Here is an 18,273-nt window from a genome sequence, read left to right on the forward strand (position 1 = left end):
AACATTAAGATACAGCATAAAGCCGGGCGCGGTGGCTCATGCCCGTAATCCCATCACTTCTGGAGGCCGAGGCAGGTGAATCACCAGAGGTCAGCAGTTCGAGACGAGCCTGGCCAACATGGTGAAACCCATCTCTACCAAAAATACAAAAATTAGCCAGACATAGTGGTGCACGCCTGTAATCCCAGCTGCTTGGGAGGCTGAGGCAGGAGAATCGCTTGAACCTGGGAGGTCGAGGCTGCAGTGAGCTGAGATCACGCCACTGCACTCTAGCCTGGATGACAGAGTGAGACTCCATCTCAAAACATAAAGATGCAGCACGAAGACCTGGCTTTCAGTCCCAGTTGTGCTCTCACTCACTGTATGATCTTAGGTAATTTATGTGTCTTCTCTGATCCTCAGTTTTCTCATCTATAAAATGGGTCAAATATTAAAACTACAGGGTGTGATAAGGGGCATAACACTGTAAAACTCCTGGCACTGTGCCTAACACATAGGAAGTTTCAATAAGCGTTCAGTATAAAAAGAGACCAAGAAGGTCTGTATTTTTCCTAAGGAAAGTTGCCTCACTGGAAATCTTCCAGAGTTTTATTTCCTAGAAATGTGTACTGTAAATTTGGGAGACCAAGCTGCGCACCATGTTAAAGCAAAACTTAAAAAAAAAAATCGTAACATGATAAAGAACAAAGGATATAGCAATTCTAAGAACTATCACAGAAAGATACACAGAATTCTGAACGCACATGACTAAGCATCTCTAAGCATGATCTGTAAAGCTGTTAATAACCGGACATTCAAAGGGAGGCCACATGGCTCTACATAACCCGTGCGGTAAGGCCTAAAATGAGTATTATGGGTTGCTTCGACATCTGGTAAAACTGAGAGGGTCTCACATGGCTTCACTGCAAGTTCCCTGCCACGCTCTGCTCCTGCAGATAAGGTTCTCGAGTGAAACAATTCTTATCCAGCAGACCAGGTGCAGCTCCTGCCCGTCCCTCGGTAGCAGGTTTCAGTTCCCCGCCAGCCATGGAATGATGCACCCAAGCTAATCGCATCCTCCTGCAGGAACCAAGGGTGACCCCATGCTCCTGATACTACAGATCCTGCCTCTCACAGCCCCTGGCTGTCACTCTGCTCCTCAGTGCAACCTCATGTGCCCATTCATGGGCTGTGGTGTCCTCCTCCCCTTGGCAGTGAGTATATGTGACCAGTAAAATTGCTGTTCATCTCACCTGCCCAGTGTCAAGTGCTGTGTCTGGCTGTCCCTATAACCTAGAGCAGGAATCCCTCCCTCACCACGGGGGTGAAAGAACGTGATCATATCCATTAAAAATAATGGCAAAACCCGCAATTACTTTTACACCAACCTAACACTACGTATGGTAACAGCTGATACAAAGGGAATGATGGAACCTCAGCAGGGGCCTTTATATCAAACAGAACTTCAGGTTCATAAAATCATGTAAATTTCAAGCTTCTCCTAATCTAGTCAATTCCCAGTGCCCAACATTAGGCACGTCATCTCACCACCACAATCAGAAGCATCCCTTTGGTAACATACGTGGGAAACACTATCTTCACTATAAAATGTAGCATCCTTATTCATCAGCATAAATTCTTTTTTTTTTTTTTTTTTTTTTTTTTGAGATGGAGTCTTGCTCTGTCACCCAGGCTGGAGTGCAGTGGCCGGATCTCAGCTCACTGCAAGCTCCACCTCCCAGGTTTACGCCATTCTCCTGCCTCAGCCTCCCGAGTAGCTGGGACTACAGGCGCCCGTCACCTCGCCCGGCTAGTTTTTTGTATATTTTTTTAGTAGAGACGGGGTTTCACTGTGTTAGCCAGGATGGTCTCGATCTCCTGACCTCGTGATCCGCCCGTCTCGGTCTCCCAAAGTGCTGGGATTCCAGGCATGAGCCATAAGCATAAATTCTTTCGGGGTAGGAATACATACTCGTCAGCCTATAATGTCTCAAATAACCAAAGAGAAGAAAGATCAGCAAATGTATGGAATGTGTACCTGTTCACTGTTTCTGGGGGACTGCCTGCTTTCTATTCGGCCATCCCCGAGCAATGGCAGCACAGATAACTACTCTGGTGTTTCAGTGTCTTCCATGAAGCACAGAAATCCACACCTTTGGTAATAAAACTTCCCTTTAGAAAAAGCCCTAGTCAAATCAGAAGCATTTATATAATTAACCTCGATATTAAAATGTAAACATTGTTACAAAACACAAATTTGATCATTATTCTACCTGCAAAATAGATTTCAGTCCATGGGGTAGGAGAGTGGGTGGGCAAGTGTGTGCTCACTCAGGACTTCCCTGGGGTAACCCGATCACGCAGCACTGCTTCGAAACACATCTCCGTTCTGTACCTTGGAAGAAGAGCTAGAGCTTCAAGGCGTTTCTGCTTTAAAATCTTAAATATGGGAAATGAATACTCACAAGCTCTAACCATGCTGTGTGAGTTCATTTTCAGGCCTGGAGGTTCGGTAAAGAATAGCACTTGGGGGAGCAGGCGTGGAGCTATGTGAGTCTGAGGTCAGCCGGGGAAGAAGCCGCCTCTGAGGTCTAATTGCTAAAAACTCTCTCCTTTCCGAGACAATACACGTTTAATCCTGATACTACTCACACCGACAAAAAGCAAAAGGTCCCTTGTCTCAAGAATATAAAAAGGGAGGTGCTACGCACACTGTGCTCACTTTTTAAATATTCTACAGACAACAACAAAACACCTCTGAAACAACAATAAAAGATCCTTTCTCCCTCTCCTGGATTCATCTTCTCTCTTACTTCTGTAATCAATGCATGCTACAAAAAAAAAGTGCATGTTACCAGTATCCTAATTTCAAGTGCAACATCATGAAATTTCATATCTCTATTTATTCTATCTTTAAAAAAAAAAAAAAAAAAAAAAAAAAGCCAGGCATAGTGGCTCACGCCTGTAATCCCAGGACTTTGGGAGGCCGAGGCAGGTAGATCTCTTGAGCACAGGAGCTTGAGACCAGCCTGGGCAACATGGCTTTCCTTGTCTCTACAAAAAACGCACAAAAAATTAGCTGGGCTGGGGGCACACACATGGTCCCAGTGACTCGGGAGCCTGAGACGGGAAGATCACTTGAGCCTGGGGAGGTCAAGGCTGCAGTGAGCCAAGATTGTGCCACGGCACTCCAGCCTGGGAGACGGAGTGAGACCTTGTCTCAAATAATAAAATAAAATAAAATAAAATATAAAACAGCCAGCCCAGGCAACACAGCAAGACGCTGCCTCTACAAAAAGTGATCTTCTCTACAAAAACATTTTTTTAAACTTAGCAGGTGTGGTGGTATGTACCTACAGTACTAACTGCTTGTGGGGATGGGACACGAGCAGCCCTTGAGCTCTTAAGAGTTTGCTATGTTAGTGCCACTGCACTCCAGCCTGGGTGACAAAGTGAGACTTTGTCTCAAAAAAAAAAAAAAAATCACATCTTCCTTTGCCTCTAACCAGTGCTCCAGCTCTGTGTAGGCTGAAATATATTTGGAGTTAATAAAATACTTTAAACCCTAATTCAGGGCTAGAAAAAGAAGAAGAGCAATGAATGCAACTAAAAATAAGATAACTTTTATCCTACCAATTCACAGAACTTTCACCACTAAATGAATATTTTCCTTCAAAGTAGCCAACAGAGAAGGCTATGTGCTCACTCTGATGAAGCTGGCATTGCTCAAGATATTTGGAAGCCTGTAGAATCTGACTGAGACCCTGCTCTACCCCCTGGCTGTAGGTGCAGGCGCGTGGATACACACTCACACGCTCCCCTCTCTTTGTTTATAGCCTCACTCGGCTTTGAATCCAGAACTGTATTATCTAGCTTAAAAACTGAAGCTTCTCTCTCACCTGGCCAGAGCCAAATAACATTTTGTTTTTTTAAACCACCTTTTTTAAAGGTAGAACTCTAAGTTTTAGCTGTTTTAATGGCCACCCAAAACTGTGCTTTCATACCTGCCCTGTGCAGTTCTGACGAAAGGGAGGTGTCATGTGGCAGTTTCTGGAAGCCTTCCTCAAAAAGCTGGGCACACACCATTAGCCCTCCATCACCTGCCACCTGCAGTGTGTGGGTGGTGACTGTACTGAAGCCACCTCTTGCACCAGGCAGGCCATGGCCAAATCCAGGGGATGGCAGAGTAGAAAGGTGGAAGGAGCTTGAGTACCTGAAGGCTAAGTGGGGTGGGGCCAGGCTACCAGGCCAAGACTGCCCACCCTGGGAATTTTATGCAAGAGAAAAAACTTCTATCCTATTAGAGCCACTGTTACTTAAAGTCCCTATTACAGACAAACCCAATTCTGGCTTTTATAAATAATATTTAAAAAATAAAACCCATGTTTTCTATAATCAAAGATTTCTTATACTGAAGATACTCAAAAGAATATGTCACTTAAAAACAGGTAATAAGGCCATGCACAGTGGCTCACACCTATAATCCCAGCACTTTGTGAGGCTGAGGCAGGCCAGGTCACCTGTGGTCAGGAGTTCGAGACCAGCCTGGCCAACATGGTGAAACCCCTTCTTTATTAAAAATACAAAAAAAAAAACCACACACAAAAATTAGCTGGGCATGTTGGCAAGTGCCTGTAATCCCAGCTACTCAGGAGGCTGAGGCAGGAGAATTGCTTGAACCTGGGAGGCAGAGGTTGCAGTGAGCTGAGACTGCACCACTGCACTCCAGCCTGGGCAACAGAATGAGACTCTGCCTCAAAAAAAAAAAAAAAAAAAGAGAAAAAGAATGGGCAATGGACTTCAGGGGCTTTTCTAAAATAGGCCTGCCACAGATCTCCAGAACTGAATAAGCAATGAGCCTCCCAAGGTGCCCACTTACAAGAGGACAGTATTCACTTGGATGATTAGCTTTAGGGATTTTCTGAATCTGTTGAGTCATTTTCTGAATCATTACGTTACTATCAAATAAACATGGGAGGGCTACACGAGATAAGGACTTAGCATAGTTGTATCATGTCATACCATGCACAGGAATATCTACATACCTTCTGAAGAATTCAAACACACACACACGCACAGCAGAAGGCAGCTAGAAAATGCCTGCTTAGGATCAAACAAGAAAAGCAAAGCGTCAAACAAAAACATGCCTCGAGACTTACGTGGTTATCTTTGTAATAGTAAGAAAGGACAGGAAATCGCCGTCTGCTCCGGAATTTGGAACTCCCCACTATGATGTGTGCCGTGGCCGATTTGGGAACGTACAGTTCAGTAGGATAAGAGTCACAAACCTGTCACCAGAAAATACAAAGGGATTTTTAGGCCATCTAGTAATGCCCTGCGAACTGCCCCCAGAAATTCCACTTCACCACGCTTATAGGTACATCCTTAAGCTCCCTTAACCATGTTACAGAGGAGGCTATTTCGAGGAAAGTCAAAGCCACTTAGAGGAATGAAGTGCTGCTGATTCCATGTAATCATTCTGAAGGAATGCAAGATACCCTCAGTGTTCTGTCCCCGTGCACTGACCCCTCTCGCCAAGGGCTCTTTGTGCAAGACCAGTGACAATGAAGCCTTCTTTTCATCAACAAGAGACAAACTGCAATTCTGCATCCTGGCTGAGAAAACCTGAGCTGCCAGGATTTGGTTGAAAGAATGACCCCGGGAGACAGTTTTCCTAACACATAAGCACACTGGTTAAGCCAGCAGGTTACCTCTGTGGCTCTGACACGCCCAGCGTGCATTCCTGGCCCTGACACATCACGCAAGCTGATGCCTCCCCAGACACTCCTGCCCCCAACCTTCCCAAATCCCATCTGTTCTTCAAGGACCAATCCAAGTTCCACCTCCTTCGAGAAGCTTCTTCCTTGACCTTTCAGTCCATGCAGATTTCCTAATGTGCCGCACGTCACCACGCAATGTAGCAGCTGGATTTTTGTTTCTTATATGTTGATTTGATAAGTGGTAAGAATAGATGTACTCTTTCTACGCAACCCTGAGACTGATTACCACAGTGGAATGGTGCCTTGGAAGGATCTTGCAATTCAGAACCAGAAATCAGCAGTTTAGAACCTGGCTCTGATTGAGCAACTTCATGACCCTGGGGAAGCCAAACTACACGGTGCACTGTGGTCCGCTAATCTCTAGAAGTGATACTGCAGCAACAATATCTCATGGGGTTGACAGATGGATCAAATCCCATAACACCAATGGCAAAGCACTTTATAAACCACTAAATCCAAAACAAATGTTAGTAGTAGCAACAGTGATAGCAGTTGAGGCTACTGTTGCTCAACACATTTTGCTTTCACATCAGTCCATCCATCTTTTCACAATGTGAAGATCACCCACATGGCAGTTTCCTGGGATACGTCAAGCACCTCTTTACTTCCTGGATGTCAAACATCTTCCTAGGCATATCAAGGGAGTCCTCAAGTAGGTGTAACAACAGGGATGTACTAGTCCATTTTCATACTATTATAAAGAAATACCTGAGACTGGGTAATTTATATTGTTTAATGGACTCACAGTTCCACATGGCTGGGAGGTCTCACAAGCATGGCAAAAGGTGAAGGAGAAGCAGAGGCACGTCTTACATAGTGGCAGGCAAGAGACTGTGTGCAGGGGAACTGTCCTTTGTAAAGCCATTAGATCTCGTGAGACTTATTCACTAACATGAGAACAGCATGGGAAAGACCGGTCCCCATGATGCAATTACCTCCTACCGGGTCCCTCCCATGACACGTCGGGATTATGGGAGCTACCATTCAAGATGAGATTTGGGTGGGGACACAGCAACCCATATCAAGGGGAAATACTTTAGCTGCAGGTCCTGTGTCCATCTCCACCCACCTTTATCACTCTGGAAGATGGGGTTGCAGGGATTGAAAACCCACAACTGAAATCCAAGCCTCTTATAAAGTCTTCTGTGATGATGCCTCCCTTGCTGGCCTCCACTGTCGTTGTTACCAGAATGGGGAACAACATAGAGCAGGAAATAAAAGGGCCACAGAAGAGATGTTCACAGGCCCGAAGTGTAATTTCAGGGTTCTACCAGACATTTTAGGAAACAAGATTACCAAAGAGTTTAACATGGGCTGTGGCACTGACACTCTGAAGGAAAATCTGCCAAGAACAGAAGGCTCAACCAACTTGGACTCAGAGAGCTTTAGCTGGGAGTACTGCCATAAAACACTGCACTCCCTCCCCCATGCCAATCTGGTGTCTGAACCTCCATGAAGTCAGCCAGCTAGAACACTATGACATGGACCACACCTGTTTGTCTGAGGTTCAAGAGACATGTAGTCATTGCACCAGACCAACAACATTTTCCTAAAACAACAGTTTTTAAAAGGAAATAAGTAGGTTTTTAGTAAGTTGGAAATTACCTACATTCTTCCTTGTAACAACACTAGGAATTGCAAAGTTTCATGATTAAATAAGAGTAAGCAACGTGCAAGATTTGTCAACATGCTTATTTCACACAGCCTCTTTGAAGAGCAAGAGGTAAGCTGGGAACTTAGGAGCTCCTGCCAGGCCCTTTTATGGCCTTCTAAGGCTAAATAAACACCTAGGTTCACTGGCATCATGGCCCTGTGTGCACCATAGCTGGAATGAGACCAAATAGAGAAAATCAACACCCAGAGCCCGCTCTCCTTGGCCCCAATTCATGGCCTTCTTGATTCACAAAGGAGTAAGGAAGACCACCTCCTGACCTCTAAGAGCACCAGAGCTCTCACTCTACAGGGTAGAGATATGTAGACTTTGATGGCTTGGCACGTGCTAGGATCAAGAGCTCAACAACCTGCGCCCAGCCACCAGTGGCCAGGCTTGCATCAGGTGTGGAGGCCTCCCCTCTAAGAACACAATACTAGTTATGAGGATTTTTGCCTTCCCCGGAGCACTGGGTTTAGGAGAAAAAGTTCCATGGGTCAGAGCTTAACTTATAAGGCATTCTGACGCACACTGGCTTGGAAAACTCTAAGAAGCTAAAATGCCTTTGGGAAGAGCAGATTCAGGGTGTCAGTTAACACATGAAGATACAACCTCTTACCAAGCTAGAAGCATGGATATTTGTCCTGATTTCATCAAAGTAGACAGCACTCTCAAGTGGAAATTAACATAACAATCCTACTTTGAAAATATAAAACACCACTGAAAGGAATTAAATACACAAGTAAGTGGTAAGATACCTTGTGTTCATGTACTGGAAGACTTAAGATTGTGAAGATGTCCATCCTATGCAAAGCAACCTACAGACACAAGGCAATCCTTCTCAAAATCTCAATGGCATTTTTTGCAGAAGTAGAAAAATTCATCCTAAAATTCATGTGGATTCTCCAGGGACCCCAAATAGCAAAAAACAATTTTGAAAAAGAACAAAGTTAGAGGACTTACACTTCATAACTTCAAAATATAGTACAAAGCCATATCTATTTTGCAGCAATCAAACACTGTGGTACTGGAATAAAGACAGACTCATAGGCCAATGGAATAGAGAATCCAGAAGTAAACCTTCATGTGTATGTTCAAATGTTCCTCAACATGGGTGCCAAGACTACTCAATGAGGAAAGGGTAGTCTCTTCAACAAATGGTACTGGGAAAACTGGATATCCACATGCAAAAATGAAATAAAGATGGGTCATATCTTGTATTACATTAAAAAATTAACTCAAAATGGACTAAAGACCTAAACGTAAGACCCAAAAGTATTAAACTCCTAGAAAAGAACATAAGGGACAAGCTTTATGATACTGGAGTTGGCACCGATTTCTTATGTATGACAGCAAAAGCAGAGGAAACAAAATACTAGACAAATGGAACTATATCAAACTTAAATACTTTTATACATCAAAGGACACAATCAAAAGTGAAAAAGCAACCTATAGAATGGGAAACTATTAGTAAATTGCTTATCTTAGGGAAATCAAAATCAAAACCACAACGAGATATTAACTCACAGTTGTTAGGATGGCCACTATTAAAAAATGAAGGAATGAAACCATAATAACACAAGTATTGGTGAGCATGCAGATAAAATGAAACCCTAGTCCACTGCGGGTGGGGATGTAAAATTATGCAGCCACTATGGAAAACAGTATGGAGGCTCTTCAGAAATTTAAAAATACAATTCCTACATGATCCAGCAATCTCACTTCTGGATGTATGTCCAAAACACTTGAAAGCAGAATCTCAAGGAAATATTTGCACAACCATGTTCACAGAGCATTATTCACAGCCAAGAGGTGGAAGCAACCCAAATGTCCATCAAGTGATGAATGGATAAGCAAAATGTGGTATGTCAATACAATGAAATACTCTTCAGCCCTAAAAAGGAAGGAAATCCTATTACGTGCTATAACACAGATGAACCTTGAGGATATTAAGTGGCATAAGCCTGTCACAAAAAGAAAATACTGTATGATTCCACTTATATGAGGAATCTAAAGTAGTCAAATTCATAGAAACGAGAAGTAGAATGATGGCTGCCAGGGGCTGTGGGAGGTGGGAATGGGGAGTTGTTTAATGGGTACAGAGTTTCAGTTCTGGAGATGAAAAGTTCCAGAGATATAGAGTACAACAATGTCAATATACTTAACACTCCTAAACTATACCTTAAAAATGACTAAGATGGCAAACTTTATGTTATGCATTTTTTAATCACAATGGAAAAAGTAAAACAATCTTAGCATTGACTGCTGTCATTTTTGCAACAAGCTCACAGAGTTGTAGTCAAAATTCTGACAATAAATAGTGCACACAATAATGCAACATATGTCACTAATTTTCAAACACCTCAGTATGCCTCTCAAGATTTTGTCTGGTTTGGAAAATGACCTGACAAAATTCGGAGAGAATATGAGAAGTTCAGAGGAATGGAAAATGTTTTTCTCCTGAATTTTCTTCATGTGGACTCTGCCATAGTTAATGAAAGTGGATTAGTAAGTTAATCATTTTACCATTTTTTAAAATGAATTAGCAAACCGATTTTCTGTGTGCTCCACTAAATTAACTGACCTTCCTGGAGTGCCCACATCCCTTGGTGCTGTCCTGGCAAGAGGAATCTTTTGGTAATTCTTTCACTTATTCGACAAGCTTTTACTGAGTACTTATTATATGCCAGGCATTACTCTTAGTTGCAAGGGCAGAAATGAATAAGAGTTTTGGGCCTTGAAGATGTCACACGCCCAGGACAGCTGATCTTTGTTAACCTGGATAGAATCTTCCAGTATCATTGCAGGCTACTAGCCATCTAAGATGCAATCCAAAAGTTTCACTCAGACCTCCAACGACCAATCACTCAACTGAGAGCTTTGGGGTAAGAGTTGTCAGAAACTGAGAGATATCTATGCAGAAAATCTTCTTAAACATTTCAGTGTTAAAATTTATTTCAAGGAATTGATGATGAACAGGGAGAAGGAGGAGGTTATGAACAGGATAAAACGACGTCTATGTGAACAAAACAAAATAATGCACGATACATAAAATACAGCTGTGGATAACTGAAATAAATGAGCTTTAATAAAATCACTGGTTTGGGTTGTATTTTATATTTTATTCTAAGATAGTTAGATTAAAACTTTAACCTAGCAATGAATACCAATTACTTTATTTAAATAAAGACCATTTCAAGGGTTAGGTATAAAAAGAAATCTGAGCTTAGAGACTTAGACTACCATAAGAAAGTGTCTTATAAATAGCAATGGTAGGCCGGGCGCGGTGGCTCACGCCTGTAATCCCAGCACTTTGGGAGGCCGAGGCGGGCGGATCACAAGGTCAGGAGATCGAGACCACGGTGAAACCCCGTCTCTATTAAAAATACAAAAAATTAGCCAGGTGCGGTTGTGAGCACCTATAGTCCCAGCTACTCGGGAGGCTGAGGCAGGAGAATGGTGTGAACCCGGGAGGCGGAGCTTGCGGTGAGCCGAGATCGAGCCACTGCCCTCCAGCCAGAGGACAGAGCGAGACTCCGTCTCAAAAAATAAATAAATAAATAAATAGCAATGGTAGTAAGATGATACAGATAATAATAATAATTAGCCTGCCCAAGGCCACACTTAAAAAAAACAGCAGAATTGGTTCTAGAATCTAAGTTTTGTATTCTGTGTCTGCTGCTATTTCCACCGTGGGCAATTGTTTCTTTTCCATCAAATGACACTTCTTGACCCACCAACCTCAAAGGATTTGTGAGAAGAAATAAGATAACTTGTAAAATAAGGGAGGAAAAAGTAAACATTTTCTCAGCCATGAGGTCAAAAGTAAAAGGAATGGATTTGGATATCTCTCTCTCCACGGATTATCAGTCAAAAATTTTCTGAAAGAAGACAACTTTTATTCTCTTGCTAAGTTAGTGACAAATCAGGGTACATCATCTTCCCCCCATTTCAGTGATATTTGCAAAATCAGAAAATCCCCCAGGATTTTACCTTTTCTGCTTCAAAACAGTTTGTTCCTTGTTAGTTTTGTTTTGCTGTGTGTTGCTTCCGAAAAGAAAAGCTGAGTAACTCGTGTTTTGCAGTCTGTGCAACGTGGGACTTCAGTGACTGAACATGAGTCATGTTTATGCCCTAATTCTAGAAGGAAATTTCATCAAAAATAGGAAGAACCTGTATTTCCAAGGAGACGTTATTCCACAAGATGTGGTTCAGCCTCATTTTCTTCCTTGCCCAAGGATGTGTCATATTAACAAAAAGAGTATCCAATTTTCTTTACTCAACTTGGATTTTCCTTTCTTTCATTTCAAGGCTAAAAATTCACTGCGAAAGTTAGCTTTAGTATGCAAACAAATTAGTCTGATTACGTGAGCCCGATACTTTATAATGATTAATGCTATGGTTGTTAAATTTAAGTGTAATTATGAAGAAGATTCAGCATCATGAAAGTGTCCATTCTAGCCCAAATAATCTATAAATTCAAGATATCCTGAGGAATTATGTCAAAGGAACTGACTTTTAAGATATCAAGATTATAAAGCCATAATAATCATAATTGGTAAAAATGTAATTGTAGGATTTATACAGTGTCAAATTGGGACGAAGTTTAGCAAACAGACCAGGATTTAAAAAAAAAACCGGTATGCTAAAAAACAAAACATAGTAAGAAAGACTGACAACTCAAAACTTCTGAAGACACTGGAACAGTGTATCAGAATCTCCTGAAAGATGATATCTGCAAGAGCTATAAATTATAACAAATTATTGGCTATATTATATAAAGAACTACAAATCAACAAGAAAAAGACAAATCATCTTATAGAAAAAAAAGAGCAAAAATGTGAGTAGATAATTCACAGAAGAGTCAACATGAATGGCCAAGAAACACAAGCTCAACCTCCCTAGCTGATCAGGTCAGTGCAAAAACCACATTAAGATCCAATTCATACAAATCAGTTTGGCTCAAAGTTAAGATCAGTTAATAAATCCACATGGTTATATAAATGAAACAATACAAAAAGGTGCATAAAATGCTATAAATAAAAGCAAAGGAACAACAATGCCAAATTGCATCCAGTGGCGCTGAAGAAGAAGAAATCCCACTTTCATCCTAGTGTCCTATCCACTCCATTACCAACACCAGTCTAGGTTATCACTTTTAGAAAAACGTGTTATTATTCTTCCTCCTTTGTTAAGCCAAAAGGTATTATACTATATTCACCATATTGTGCCTTGCTTTTTCTAACCTAGCAATGTATTTTAGCGGTCTTTATCAGCACATAGGAATCTTCCACATTTCCTTTAATGGTTATACACTAACTTAATCACAGGAATAGAGCAAAAATTATTTAGCTGACTCCCATTAAAGATATTTGGGTTTCTTCTAATATTTGCTATTACAAACAATGCTTCAAAAAAATAACCTTGGGGGCCAGGCATGGTGGCTCGCCTGTAATCCCAACATTTTGGGAGGCAGAGGCAGGCAGATCACTTAAGGTCAGGAGTTCAAGACCAACCTGGCCAACATGGTGAAATCCCATCTCTACAAATAATAATAATAATAATAATACAAACATTAGCCGGTTGTGATGGTGGGTGTCTGTAATCCCAGCTACTTGGGAGGCTGAGGCAGGAAAACTGCTTGACCCCGGAGGCAGAGGTTACAGTGAGCTGAGATCGCCCCACTGTACTCTAGCTTGGGCAACAGAGTGAAGCCCTGTCTCAATAAAACTAAACAAAACAAAACAAAATAAAATAACCTTGGGTATCAGTGTGTGTGTGTATGCTATTAAATCCATAGAGTAAATACTCAGAAGTGCAATGTGGGGTCAAAAAAGAAGAGTACCAGTGAATATCACATCAATACCAACTGTTGGGGAGTCTGTGAAAGCAGGTCAACATGTCCGCGCAAACATTTTAGAAAAGAATTTTCCAGAATCTAATAAAATTCAAATCTATAAACTCTTTAGCTCATAAACTCTACTCCTAAGTAGAAACACAATATAGTACAAGACATATACAGCCACTTACCAGCTTTATTCATGACAACAAAATACACCAAATAAAAGAAAAAAAGAAAGAGGGAAGGATGAGTAATTTTTAAAACTATGGTATATTTGTGAAATGGAATACAACCCACTAGTGAAGAATGAAGGAATCGGAGCTGTCAGTATCAACAGTTATTAATCTCTCTGTGCCTTAGGCAATTAATCTCTCTGTAATACTTTCCCCATTTGTAAAGTAGAAATAATAATAATAATACTCATAGAATTAATATATGCTAATATTTATCAAGTTTTTAGAACAGTACCTGGCATGTAGTAACTATGTACATATTTGTCAAATGAAATGGATCACAAATACAAATGTTACCATGTTGAGTGAAAAGCCAAGTTTCAGAGAACTCTATACAGCATATGCAGACCAAGTACAGACAGTATAAAAACATGCAAAACAGTACCACATACTACTACAGTAAGTCCTTGCTCAACAATGCCCATAGGCTGTTGGCAATTACACCTTTAAGCAAAAGAACATAAAACAGCACCTTTTCTTCCCTCATAGATATCACAAAATGATGTCGAGCAAAATGATGTTATTTCAGGATCTGCTGTACATCGTTTCACTCAAAGTCACAGTTTCCAAGAACCTGCTGACATTAAGTGAGGACTTCCTATATTTAGAAATGTAGAAATGCTATAATAAAGGCAAGGGAATGGCACTGCCAAATTGCAGACATTGATGCTGGAGCGAGAGACAATTTGGAAGGAACATCTGGGAAATTAACTAGCACTGGCAATGTTCATTCTTATACAGCACACAGGTCCCAGGCGTTCATTCCACTATTCTTCAAAGTCCTGTGTGTGTCATAAGTGTGCCATAATAAATAACTTTTTTTCTTTTTTTCCTTCTCTACTTTGTGGGATGATTTAAGTGACTTTTTTTCTAAATGAAAGATACACAGTGGAAGAAAAGCAATAGGATACATACTTCTGAAATAATTACAAGCAAATACAGGGAAAAACCATCCAGTGACAGACATGAAAAAGGAAAAAGCATAATTGACAGAACACACAACACATGATATCTAGAACAATATCACAGATAGTGCTTCTCCACAAAAAAAGATTTTCAGGTTGAGTAAAAAACAGTCTAACCAAACTCAGCTTAAAAAGATAAAACATTTACATAGGAAGGTTAAAAAGAAGAGGTTAAACAGAGCTCCACCAAGCAAATTCTGACAAAGAGAAAGAAACTGTGGAAATATAATCATATAAAATAGAATTAAAGGCCGACGCGGTGGCTCACGCCTGTAATCCTAGCACTTTGGGAGGCCAAGGCGGGCGGATCAGGAGATCGAGATCATCCTGGCTAACACGGTGAAACCCCATCTCTACTAAAAATACAAAAAATTAGCCGGGCGTGGTGGCAGGCACCTGTAGTCCCAGCTACTTGGGAGGCTGAGGCACGAGAATGGCATGAACCCGGGAGGAGGAGCTTGCAGTGAGCTGAGACTGCGCCACTGCACTCCAGCCTGGGCGACAGAGCGAGACACTGTCTCAATTAAAAAAAAAAAAAAAAAAGAATTAAAAGTTTAAATAATTCACAGGAAAAGGGGATATGTGAAATTGACAAATATATAATGCAAACATGTTAGAACTTAAGGAGAAAATGTCCAATCACAATCATAACAGGAATTTTTTCACATACCTCTATTAGACATCAGCTGAGCAAAGGGACCAAAATAATAAGAAATTCAATTTAGATAAAAGGAAAATTTCACGCCTAAATAGAGAATACACATTTTCTCCAGACTCAAAATATTTATTAAAAATTAATAGAATACTGTGCTTTATGAAGATGTAAGTCTTCAAAACATTCCCCAAATATGAATTCCATAGGCCATGTGTTCTGAATGCAATATAAGGGACTAGAAACTAACAAATACTGACCAAAAACTAAAACATCAATGTCCTACCTGCCTGAAATTTTTAAAACAATTTAGGCCCTTTATGCCTTTTGGTAGATTCTGGAAAGATTTTTCTTATAAAATAATTTAAAATTGGGGGAAATTATACGCATAAAGATACTACATCAATAATTATTCATATGGCAAAAAAAAAGTCTAAGTGATAATCTAAATGCCCTTTTTTAAAAATTTGAGACAAGGTATTTTGTTGCCCAAGCTAGAGTGCATGGTGCAATCACGGCTCACTGCTGCTTCAACCTCCCAGGCTCAACCAATCCTCCAGCCTTGGCCTCCCAGGTAGCTGGGACTACAGGTGCACACCCCCTTGCCTAGCTAATTTTTTAAAATGTTTTTGTGGGAATGAGGTTCTCCCTATGTTGTCCAGGCTGGTCTCAAACTCCTGGGCTCAAGTAATCCTCTCGCCGTGGCTTCACAAATTGTTGGGATTACAGGCATGAGCCACCATGCCTGGCCTAAATGCATATTAATAAAGAAATACTTTAGTACCTTACAGTACATTCATTTGATGGACTACTGTACAATCATTTCATTGACTGTTATAAGTACCATATAGCAATGTAGCAAATCCTCATGAGACCGGGCATGATGACTCACACTTATAATTACAGCACTTTGGGAGGCCAAGGCAGAAGGATTGCTTGAGCCCAGGAATTCGAGACCAGCCTGGGCAACATAGGGAGAACTTGTTCCTATAAAAATTTTGAAAAAGTAAGCAATTATGGCAGCATGTGCCTGTAATCTTAGCTACTCAGGAGGACTGCTTGGGATCCGGAGTTTGAGACTGCAGTAAGCTATACCGCACGGTACTCTAGCCTAGGTAACAGAGTGAAACCCTGTTTCTTTAAAAAAAACAAACAAACATACAAACAAACAAAAAAAGAACCGCAAGAAAATCCCTGTGACAAGGTCAAGAAAATAATCAGAATTCAAAATATGTAACTGGAAATGGTCATTTATCAGGAGACAAAATACAAATTGTCAATCAATATATAAAAAGCTACAACTCAAGAAATCAAGATACAAAGATTAAATTAAAATAAGAAATCACTCATCCCACCATCAAGGTATCAAAAGATTCTTAAAAACTTTAACTCTTTGCTGGTGAGGGTATAAGGAATCAAGCATTCACAACCGAGAATTTATAGAAATTGGTGCAACCTTTCCACAATTATTTTTGACGACAGGTACAAAACTTTGTGTAGGTATTTTGACATAAAAATTATATTAAAATTCTATCTTTTAAAAAGTTAAAATATGGGCAAAGGTATAGTTACCAGGATGTTCTCCATTATTTAAAATAGTAATAAGTAATGACAATCTAAATGTCTAAAAATTAGAGCGTAGGTAGATATTAGTTGATACAGCCATATTTAGATAATACTATGCAGTATTTTAAATATATTATAAAATATAATTACTGACAGAAAAATGTCGCAATATGTATGTGAAGAAAAGCAGAATATAAGGCACATGTAATGATTCCATTTTTGTTATGTATGTTTAAGCAGGTTTGTGTGTGCATACATAAAAAATTTATATATACATTAAAATCCCAGAAGACTATTGGCCAGAAATGATAACAGTGGCTATCTCTGAATGATGGCAGTTTTAGGTGATTTAATATCCTTTTGCTCTATGTTTTCCAATTTTTAATAAATGAATATGCATTACTTACATAAGAAAAAAGTTATCAAACTATACAGATGAGAAAACAACTGAAGGAAATTTTAAAACATAAGAATGTTTTGAAAATGGGATGGTGGGGTTTTTTTTGGTTTTTTTTTGTTTTTTGCCTTTTGGAAACTCTCTAGGATGTTCTCACAATACTTTTGTTACTTAAATATCTTAAAAATTAATAGTGAAACCACCCCTGATCTGTAAGCCTGTCATTAAGGAGAAGACAGGATTAATTCTGCCACTCTAGCTTCCCTGCCTCTCCATATTCCTTCCTGTGAGAGTAGCCATATTTCTCTAGGGAAGCCTCTTGCTGACCTTGTGTACCAAGCAAGGGTTCAGTGAGCACACAGAGGAGCTGGTGCCAAACTGCCATCAGAGTCTCCCTGACTTGCCCACTAATCACTCACTACACTATAAAAAGACCTGATGGGAGAATGAGATCCTGGCCAGCTCTCCCACCAACTGCCTGTCCACAAGGGCTGCCCCCTGGCCTCTCTGGGTTTCAAGTTCTGCAACCATGAGATGAAGGGTCTAGAAGGGGTGATCTCTATGCTTCTCTGGTTCAAACGTTTTAATTCTAGGTCCAGGTTGGACATACAGCTGGCACTAACCAAGAGACACCTGGAAATCCACACATGGATATCTACAAAGAGCTCTAAAACCTAAAGGAGATAAAAATAAAGGTATGCTAAGCTAGCTGAAATCCTAATTTCAGGTGGCTTCAGTGTTTGGGTTTCACGCACTCACTCTGTAGTCTCTATTCACATCGCTGAGCTGCCAGTGATGATTAGGGAGGCCCATCCGCTTGTATTCTTCACTAAGATCAATCAGCACCCAGCCTTGCTCTCTTTCTTCTTTATCCAGCATGGGGTTGAATGAAAAGCAGTATAATTCCTCATATTTCACTGCAAGAAAAGGGAGAATAAAGTTAAATCAAGCTTAGTCAAAACCAGAGCAAATCTCCCCAAACACATTCTGTCCCATCTGGAGTGCCGTGAGAGGCCATTCCAACCCCCACCTCCAGCACACTCCTGGGAGCAACCTGTGTGCAGTGGACAGCGCCCCCCACCTCCTCGCAGCAATGACAAGATGACCTTGGGGTATCTGAACTTGGCAGTACCTTCTTTCCTTTTAGAACACAGGGACATCACCATTTTGTGCTTTTGCTGTTGTTGTTGCTTTAAAAGCAAATATAT

The 18,273-nt window shown here is 40.7% G+C and overlaps 1 protein-coding gene across 1 annotated transcript in view; it reads right to left on the reverse strand.

Moving 5' to 3' along the window:
• Positions 1-18,273, reverse strand: part of MTMR7 (myotubularin related protein 7) — a 112,005-nt gene that overhangs the window by 44,005 nt on the left and 49,727 nt on the right. The window contains exons 4-5 of the mRNA XM_007961731.3: positions 17,825-17,982; positions 5,139-5,267 (exon numbers count right to left, since the gene is read on the reverse strand). Of these exons, the coding sequence (XP_007959922.1) occupies positions 5,139-5,267; positions 17,825-17,982 (287 nt within the window). The remainder of the gene's footprint in view (positions 1-5,138; positions 5,268-17,824; positions 17,983-18,273) is intronic.

The sequence above is a fragment of the Chlorocebus sabaeus genome, chromosome 8 (genome assembly GCF_047675955.1).
Source record: "Chlorocebus sabaeus isolate Y175 chromosome 8, mChlSab1.0.hap1, whole genome shotgun sequence".
In the NCBI taxonomy this organism is placed as follows: Eukaryota; Metazoa; Chordata; class Mammalia; order Primates; family Cercopithecidae; genus Chlorocebus; species Chlorocebus sabaeus.